The 10,261-nt window shown below is 41.3% G+C and overlaps 1 protein-coding gene across 1 annotated transcript in view; it reads left to right on the top strand.

Moving 5' to 3' along the window:
• Positions 1-3,459: 3,459 nt before the first annotated feature.
• glsa (glutaminase a) overlaps positions 3,460-10,261 on the top strand; it is a 41,183-nt gene continuing 34,381 nt past the window's right edge. Inside the window, exon 1 of the mRNA XM_028571478.1 lies at positions 3,460-3,867. Coding sequence (XP_028427279.1) covers positions 3,614-3,867 — 254 coding nt within the window. The 5' untranslated portion in view covers positions 3,460-3,613. The remainder of the gene's footprint in view (positions 3,868-10,261) is intronic.

Genomic DNA, 10,261 nt, shown 5'->3' with positions numbered 1-10,261 from the left:
TTAATTTAAAAAAAAAAAAAAAAAAAAAAAAGTGGCAGTTTTCACACCTTTCTTTTTTATGAAACCAAAGCTGTCTTAAGACAGGACTCTCTGAGAAACAAAAAGGCAAACTACAGGGACAAAATATCGGAGCACAAAAGGCCTTACACTTAAGCTGGATATGGAGAGAACTATCCATGCAGCCGTGTCTGAGACTGAAATGTACAGGCCACCGGGGGCCAAGCAATTCCAATTACTGTACATTTCAACCTACCGCTCTGACTGATTGACATATTCAAAATAGAATTTGGTGCGATTTGACGCGGTCATAAATAGAGATGGGCCGATACCATGCTTTGCTTGCCGATAACTGAACTTGCAGTCGGCCGATACGAGTACCGATCCGATACAAGCCTGTCATATATTTTACTATAAGCCGCTTTCCGACCGGAAGGGATTTTTGCGGTTCCTAGAACGTAACGTTCCTAGAACCCTTTGTTTTCTCCTGTTCAGACTGGTCCAATTTGGGGGAATATTAAGTTCCTCTGGCCGCAGTTGCTGTAACTCTTTCAGCTCCTACTTCAGAGCAGGCTCTTTTACCTTTTCCCCTTTCCACATAGTGGTGGTTAGATGGCTGTGATTATAATAATAAAAGGTCACTTCCGATGGCCACTTGGCCAGTGGGAATGCAAATGGCAGAAAACGGTTTTGGGCGGGAGAGTAGAACTGTTGAGAAGTGGACTGATCCTGTAACTACTTGGTCGGAAAGCGGCTTATGTTTGAACAGCTGTACACTATTACCCCTGTATGGACGTGGTGTGATTTCTATCTTTGTTGTTTGGTCTGGCTCGGGTTAAAGTCTTTCGTGAAACATGAACAAACGCACAAACAATAAACGCCAACAGAACTTTCGTTCATTATCCAGTTTTGACAGTGAGTCATATTGGAAAAAAGAACATAAAAGAAACTAGTTTAAAGTAGATTTACGTGGTATGGGATCGGTGCATAAACTCCAGTACATTCCGATACCGACACCTGCATTGTAGGCCGTACTGGAGGATGCTCGGATCCTGTTTTCGGTATCGAAACGAGATAACAAAGCATGCATAACATGTTATGAACATGAAACTGGGCCTCTAAATGGAAGTCACTGTATGAGGGATTTAGCTATTGTATATATTAGGCATTATACAAATAATACATCAGTCCGTCCACATACTTTTGTCCATATAGGGTATAGCAAAAACCAGGCTGGTAATCTGTGTTTGCAGCTCATTCAGCAACTGCAAAAAATTTTTTTTTTTCTTTTTCTTCTTTTTTAAAATGATAATGTGGGTTCCTGTAAAGTAACTTACGTGGAAATGTTGTTGGAATCCCCCTTTAATTCTTGACCTGATTACATGGAAATTTCAGACTTTTGTTGTTGCTACTTGCGCATTTAGTCCAAACTCATGAATGTTTGATGTTCCAATGAAGGCATTATTAGTCAGCGTGGCTTTGTTTGCTTTTATCCTTCTTGGCTTACCGAGATTCAGATAAAGTCAGATAAAAAAGTTGGGAGCCACGGAAAAGCAAACTGAAGCAACTTGCAAAATACTTTCCAGTGAGTAATATCCAATGTAGGTCATTATTTTGAACGGGGTGTCAAACTCCACCCACGAAAAAGGCTGCGAAAGAGGTAAAGAAAATGAACATTAAAATGCTGTCTGCCTCAGGCCTTATGCTGAAGGACTACATAGGCCTATTCAAGCTTTGATCTTTTTTTTTATTTATTATTGGGCCACACAAAAGGAATTTGACCTGACAATTTATAAAAGGATAGATCAATTTAAAAGGAGCATACATATCATAAGACCGGGGTCATCCCTATGTTCCCACAGCTCTATGTTCCCAAAGCCCTATGTTCCCAAAGCCCAATGGTCCCACAGCCCTATATTCCCACATTTCAAAGATTGTTTTCTTAAAATTAGGCCCTATGTTCCCACATTTCTAAGATTTTTTCTTAAAATTAGTCCATGTGTTTCCACAGCCCTATGTTCCCACATTTCTAAGTTTTTTCTTCAAATTAGGCCCTATGTTCCCACAACCCTATGTTCCCAAATTTTTACGACATTTTCAAAATTAGGTCTTGTGTTCCTACATTTCCCTTCAATTTAAGCGCTCTCCTCCCACAACATTTTTTAGGGTTAAAGGTTAGGGGGTTAAAATCAGATTTATGAAAAAGGAAATGTGGGAACATAGGGCCTAATTTTGGAGAAAAAAAAATCTTAGAAATGTGGGAACATAGGCACGCTCCCATAAGACCCAGGACTAGGTGGAGGGATTATATCTCCCCCGGCCTGGGAACGCCTCGGGATCCCCCAGTCGGAGCTGGGTAATGTGGCTTGGGGGGGAAGGGAAGTTTGGGGTCCCCCCTGCCCGACCTCCGGTCCCCGGATAAGCGGATGAAGATGGATGGATGGATATATATCATAATAATAATAATAATAATGTCCTGCACATTGGTTCCCAGAAAGATATCCAGAGGGAAAAACAAAGCTGCGTGCATGTAATAAAACAAATAGAAGAAAGTAACAACGGACGACTGCCGGTTATTTTTGCGGCTGAGGTTATTTTTGGTAACCTGTTATTAGCCCGTCAGTCTTATTCCTGTTGGCTGCATGTTGTGGACTCATTTGAAATCATTTCCAACCAGTAGATGGTGCTGTAGCTGTTTGATTTCATAAAGGACAGAGAGAGGACGGGGAGACAGACATCTGCTGAGGAAACTCCAGTCTGATATACGTGCAGTTCCAAAGTAACTCACACGGTGTCAGCCCAAGACAAGACGCTCAGAATCAGAAGCAGAATTATTAATTAAACTAAATGACAATGAACAATAAAGGTTGAGGAAAAAAGTTTCGAGAAACAAAGGCGCTGCCATAACGCTGACTCTTACCCTTCACAATAAAAGCCCAGCTTAAATTCACTCAGAGCATTTTTTTACTAAGAGGAAACTCAACAAAAAGGCATTTCTATCCTTCACAATAGGTCTGTGATTACTCTAAGGGAGCTTTCACTATAATAGCCCCTAAAAAAATGGTGTATTTCCTTTAATCATTGTACTTTTCTGCATTTTCTATCCACTATAATAATATTTTGGTACTTAATTGGATCTGTCACATACTTTGCTATGATGTTTCCTCTCTAAAGGTTTGCTTTGGTTCTTTAATGTCTTGTGCAAACTATTATAAAGAGGGAGACTGTACTTACAAAACATTATAAAGGTCATTCATAATATTAAAGTATAAAGTATTCATAATCGCTATAAAATGTGGAAACTGATAGAGATAATTGATCAAAAACAATCACGACAGTAAGCTAGACAGTTCTAATGATTGACAGTCCTCTTGGCCAATCAGGTGCAGCTATGCGTTGTCATGCTCCAATCAAAACCCCTGTTGCGTGAAAGGTAGATTGTACTGCGCTGAGTGGCTCGTTCTGTTGTTGAGTCACCGGGAGAGAACCGCGACCGTTACTCGGCTGAGAAAAGCCGACTCTCTCGTTGGAAGCTGCGCCTCTACTCCTCCAAATTTCTTCTCTTTACGCTTTACGTTCGTTACATCATCCAGATATTATTCTCAACAGGATTGAAATGTTGCATTTTCGGTCAACGGTAGCGCTCAAGGAGTTATTTCAAACGCAGCTGAAGCGTCCATTGACAGGTAGAGTTGGTGTTAAAGCGACACCAGCGACCGCCGCCTGCTTCAGCACCCGTAGTTTGGATGGGAGGTCGCCGGGCAGACGGAGTGTATTTCCCCCGCAGCACTTCACCAGAAGACACGGCGTTAGAGGCTTTTGCTCCAAGAGTGACAGCCACAATGAAGCCGCCAAGGACTCGACAGAGAAGTGAGTAGCGTTAACCCGGTCTGTAGGCAGATGTTAGCCGCTAGCTCCACGGTACGCCAAACTAAATAAGAAAAACTGCCAACTGCCGCGTTAATCGTTGGCGGAAGCCTGTGATGAAACCTGGGAACCATTCCTTAGGTTTATTTTTCATTGAAATACGTCTATATTTACATACACAATATATGCCGAATTAAAGAATGGCTTCTATCATTACATTACGAATAACCTGTTTTACTTTGAGTTGTAACGTTACCTCTTACATTCACACACCTATTTTAAGTAGTAGATATTTACATTGTTGTTCGGCAAGTGCATCACGCAGGGGCTAGCTCAGATTGACAACCTAGCCAAACAGCTAAAGCTATATTTGTAGCTAAGGCTACAGTGTGGGGCTTGCCGGCGAGATTGACTAATTTCCAATATTATTCAAAACCACGTTTCGACGCTATTGATTGCCTGTAAGAGAAGGGCACGCGACCAAAGGTTTGGGCAGGAAAAAAAGGTCAAATGAAAGCAGGTGGTGTGCAGCCAGCTAGATGTCGTGACCAGAAGCTGCAGCTTTCATCTACAGTTACATCACTGATGCATAAACCTGCCACCAGCTTCTCTTGCCTTTTTGAAAATGACAATATAACTACAACAAACACAATGTGTCTGTTTAACCTAATGCACCATGCAGACGGTCTAAGCCTCCTCTAAATGTCTATTGAAGGTCAGTCCTCGTTGAACCCTAGGAAGGCATTTATATCCTTTAAAAAAAAAATTACATACATTTTTTTTATCATGGATGCAATGTATCGATAATTAGTTATTAAGCTAATAATATGACACGACATGTTTTTATTGAAGTGTCATCAACAGCCCCCCAAAAAACGTACATTCACGGTGACAAAGAAAAGTAAAGCAATTCCGCATTTTTGTTGTTGGTATTTTCATATATTAAATGATTTAGTTCAGGGATCTTCCACACGGGGTCCGGGACCCCTAGGGGGTCCTCCAAATTATTGTTAATTTTTGAACTTTTTTTTTACTGAATCCACTGTGCCACATGTTTTAACATTTTAGGTTTTAACATTAAAACATGATTTATATTATATATTATATATATATATATATATATATATATATATATATATATATATATATATATATATATATATTATTAGGCTAATTTAATAGCTTAGTAATTAAATTTTATTTATAGTATCAAATCATAACATAGGTTATCTCGAGACACTTTACAGATAGAGTAGGTCTAGACCACACTCTATAATTTACAAAGCCCCAACAATTCCAACAATTACAGTAATTCCCTCAAGAGCAAGCAGTGCGACAGTGGCGAGGAAAAACTCCCTCTTGGGAAGAAACCTGGGACAGACCCAGGCTCTTGGTAGGCGGTGTCTGACAGGCCGGTTGGGGGCGTGATGAACAGTGGCGATAGTAGTCACATTAATAATGGAACAGTGACTGGATGTAGCGGGAAGCAGCAGGTTTCAGCCGGAAGCAGCATGACATTGCAGGGCACCGCTGAGCTCGGCAGGGAGTGCAGCAGGACCACGGCGACAGCTGGAACCAGGATCTTGGTGCTAACGTTCTCCAAGGAAATACGCTCGGGGGAAAAACATAAGGACTCCGGGGAGTAAACTCCCCAGAAGCTAGGATTAGTAACAAGCATTTCTGGGACGGGATACACACAAATAGTAATAGTAATAGAAAGGGAGAGGAGAGAGCAGCTCAGTGTGTCAAAGGAAGGAAGGAAGTCCCCCGGCAGTCTAGAACTATAACAGCGTAACTATAACCGCGTAACTAAGAGAGACAGGTCATAAGGAGAGGTAGCTTTTTCGGGCTTAGAACTCTCCCCCTGCCGGTTCGGGCTTGGCTGGCCTGCCTCCCTATACTTTGTTATGTATTATTAATCTAACAATTATGAAGAGAAGCAGGTGGGCCAGTTAGGTGAACACTGCAACTCCTCACTCCCTAACTATAAGCTTTATCAAATAGAAGAGTTTTAAGTTCATTCTTGAAAGCGATTACAGTTTCTGCCCCCCGAACCCAGATCGGGAGCTGGTTCCATAGGAGAGGAGCCTGATAACTGAAGGCTCTTGCTCCCATTCTACTTTTAGAGACTCTAGGTACCACCAGTAACTCTGCATTCTGCGAGCGCAGTGCTCTAGTGGGACAATAGGGTATTAGGAGCTCTTCTAGATATGATGGTTCTAGACCATTTAGAGCTTTGTAGGTCAAGAGAAGGATTTTAAACTCAATCCTGGATTCAACAGGAAGCCAGTGCAGAGAAGCTAATACAGGAGAAATATGATCTCTTTTCTTAGTTCTTGTGAGAACACGCGCTGCAGCATTCTGGATCAGCTGGAAAGTCTTAAGGGACTTATTTGAGCAACCTGACAGTAGGGAGTTACAATAGTCCAGCCTGGAAGTAACAAATGCATGGACTAGTTTTTCAGCGTCGTTTTTAGACAGGATATTCCTAATTTTGGCAATGTTACGAAGACGAAAAAAGGCTGTTCTTGAGGTTTGTTTTAGATTGGCATTAAAGGATATATCCTGATCAAAAATATATTTTTTTTATAATAATTTCCAGCAAGAAGGCCATGTATAAAGGTTTGGGCCACCATACACGTAATTGTAGGCCCAGTTTACAACACTTGAAGTAGAGGGTCCCTGCTCCGTCTCTCTTTCAGTTAGGGGGTCCTTGGCTTAATAAACAAGTATTAAATATTCAATTATCTAATATTCTGCCGACAGACAGACCTTTATTGATATTTAGGTGTCCATTGGCAGCAGGGTTCAACGTTATTTTTATTTTTTTAAACATCCGGAAAAAATGTCAAAAAAACCTGTCAGTGTTAGAGCCGGGCGATATGGAGAGAATCAAATATCCTGATATTTTTGACCAAATACATCAATGTCGATATTGTGGCGATATTGTAGGGTTGACAATTGGTGCTTTCACAAAATATTTCCACAGTGAGATTTTTGACAAATAATCATCAGTAATGTGGACAGAGAATAGAGAAGTGATAGAGAAGTGAGGATGAGAGTCCTCGTGGTAATGGAGGCAGCCTCAAAGCATTTAATAACCGAATCCGCTTCCATGATTCCACTCAAGCCCAGTTCAGACAAAAAATTCGCCATGAGACAAAACCGTTTTAGAACGTGGCAAGGGAAAGTTGCAGCGGTCTGTGCCCACTATACTTTTTCAGAGCCCAAGATGGCATCTTCAGGTTGCTCATTGTACTTGACCAAATAGTCCAAAACCCCCTAAAAATATCCAGTTTAATATAATATAAGACTGAAAGAAAAGCAGCAAATTGTCACATCTGAGCCGCTGGAAACAAATACTATTTGAAACGAGAAAAAAGAAGGGGGAAGTAACCTTTCCCCTTATGACCTCATAAGGAGAAGATTCCTGATTGGTCCATCTGAGCTTTCATTTTCTCAAAGGCAGAGCAGGATACCCAGGGCTCGGTTTACACCTATCACCATTTCTAGCCACTGGGGGGCCATAGGCAGGCTGGGGGAACTCACATTAATGTTAAAAAACCTCATAAAGTGAAATTTTCATGCCACGGGACTTTTATAATTCTACTCCCAACTAGTCAATGTTTAGTTGCAAGAATCTCAATATTTACAGAATGAAATTGAGTTTTTAAACCAATTTTTTTTTTTGGAGGTATGTTAGCTCTTTAAGCACAGAGGATCAGTGTAAGAAAACCCTGGTTGGCAGACGGTTATTCATTCTGACAAGCTGAACCGTCTGCTGTAACGGAGTCGAGCCAGTGTTAATGAGATGTTTGTGTCTCGGATTCATCACTTTTTCCCCATGTTACACTTAAAATGAAGGCTGTTTCTTTTTCTTTTTTCTTGCTATCAGCGTTCCGAGCAGCTGCGATACCAGCCACCACACCAGCTTCAGAGAGTTTTATGGAAATAAAATGCCTCAATGCCCTCGCAGGCCGACGCTGTCCCCATTTGTTTCTATTTACGGACAATTTGCTTAAGCTGTCGGCCATCTTTAGGCAGTCACTCTGCCTGGGTTGTCAGCAACATCTTGTTTCCCCTGGAGGCTAATTTCAGTTTCGGTGAAGCCTCGGCTCGTTCTGTCACACATCCGCGTTGCAGATTAGTGTTTGAGGAATCATGAACTGGCGGCTTTTAGATTTGGTGAGTAAGCGGAAGAGTGCTTTGACTGCTGTCGAGGAACACTTTGGCTGTTCATTATCAAGGCAATTTCAAAGTTCTCTGATAGCAGAGATGGACTCCTAACGATCACAAAGACCGAATAGTCGAGGAAAAACGGTTGTTTTGCACATTTAGGTTTTGCAAGTAAACTATCTTGGGTTCTGAATGGAAAAATAAAGTTCAAATTTGGAAAAATATAAAGGAAATTTCACAGTTTTACGTGTTTTTTTTACTGTTTACTCGTTCAACTTTTTCAGAGTTTTCTAAGTTCAGTAATTGCAACATCTTTCCAAAAGTCAATGAGTAATCCTGTTAAATAATCGTGATTTCAATTTTTACCAAAATAATTGTGATTACTTTACACAATCGAGAAGCCCTAATAGACCATCCATATTGCGATATACATTGCAGCCTCTTGCGATAATGATATATATCGCAATATATAAATTATAATAGAACCATTTCAGACCAGGTTACATAGACCCTAAGAAAACCAAACTGCTAAATGTAGAGAAAGAAACATAGTTTGTAGTTTTGAGAACATTTATTGTTCAAAACTGTAATTATACAACATAATGTTGCAGATAAATAAAATTCAAGTACACTAGTTGCAGAGACTTTGACAAAGAAAAAGCTTAAAGTATTGGGTGTCTTCTCTTTAGTGCAAACCATTCTAAAAGGCACTACACTTAGTTAGTTTAAGTCCTTGGTTCTTAAATGCCAACTAAGATGCAGAGAACAGGAAAACCTGGTGTCTCTTTAGTTAAGGAACAGACACTGTACTGAAAATACTTTCAGTATTAGGCAAAGATGCACATATACTTTAAATAAAAACATATTTCAAACAAAGTTTCTTACCTGCTGCCTAAAAAACGCATTTGAGCGCACACACACACACACACACACACACACACACACACACACACACACACACACACACACACACACACACACACTTTTCGGTGGGCCGGTCTGATAATAGTTATACATTGCAAGTTGTTAGCAACACCATCCGGTGGCCTGGCGCCGCTGCCTGCAGGTCAAACTGTGCAGCCTCTGCTCAACCCGTACGGCTGGGGCCGTAAACGTCCCGGTACATTTTTTGGTCCCACTCTGCCGCTGCGCACACGCACACGCGGCTGTATGTTGAGCGGGGAAGTACAACGTCTGCAAACACCGGCTGCCAAGATTCCAGTCAGGCTGGTGAAAGGCTCCATGGTACGGCTCGACCACCGGTCCGTTGTAGCGGCTTAAATCCAAACCACGTCCATATAATGGATGTTGCACCGGTCTTTTTCACCAGCTCCTTGTTTGGCTTTTAGTCATGTTTACTCAAGATGACGATGACGCGTTGCAGCCGGTTGCAGCTCGTGGCTCTAAACTTCGCGGGTAGATTGCATCAACATGAATTATTGCAATATAATTAAAATCTCTATCGTAGGCCAATCTTGTATCGTTTATATTGCATATCATCTATATCGCCCATCCCTAATAGACACTACTATTTTTAAGCACCAAGCCCCTAAATTTGGTGGCCAAAGTAAATTTTTGGTGGCCCAGTATACTTTAAAAACAGAAAAGACAATTCCACTTAACACAGCCTTCCTTAACTGTACTGTAACACGTCCGCAAATGAACAGACATTAACAGAATGAAAATATATAATTATTTATTCAAAGGGAACAGGGCCAACATTAGGCTAAGGCTAACTCCTAAGCGGCTATCTCAACGCTACATTTCCCTTGCCAGTGTAACGTTACAGTCTTTAGCATACAAAACCAATGAACTTCTGCTGGGGATCACCACTTATGGACTGCAACATCGCGGTTATCACGGAAACACGGTAACAACCGGGCCGTTCTCGAAAGTGTTGTTGACCTGAAAGGGTCACTCAACGCTACGTTCTCCGGGTCAAGAAATGCCTGCATGGTGGCGTCAGGGGGGGGCACCTACTGGGGATATTTAGTGGCCACAGAGTAACATTTTGTGGCCATGGGCCATCGGACCGTGCTCAATGTCCAACCCTGCATTTACTCATGTTTATCAAGCAAAAATGACAAACGTTCTCTGGTTAAAGCTTCTCTGTTGGTTGGACCAAAAAGACATTTAAAGCCATTGCTTTAGGGCTCTCTGAAATTGTGTATTTGTCCACTGCTGAAACAGTTTATCGATTGATTGACCAACTTAAAATGAA

This window comes from Perca flavescens, chromosome 24, assembly GCF_004354835.1.
Source record: "Perca flavescens isolate YP-PL-M2 chromosome 24, PFLA_1.0, whole genome shotgun sequence".
Lineage (NCBI taxonomy): Eukaryota > Metazoa > Chordata > Actinopteri > Perciformes > Percidae > Perca > Perca flavescens.
Note: the sequence above shows the minus strand (reverse complement) of the source record. Positions and strands in the feature narration are given on the sequence as shown.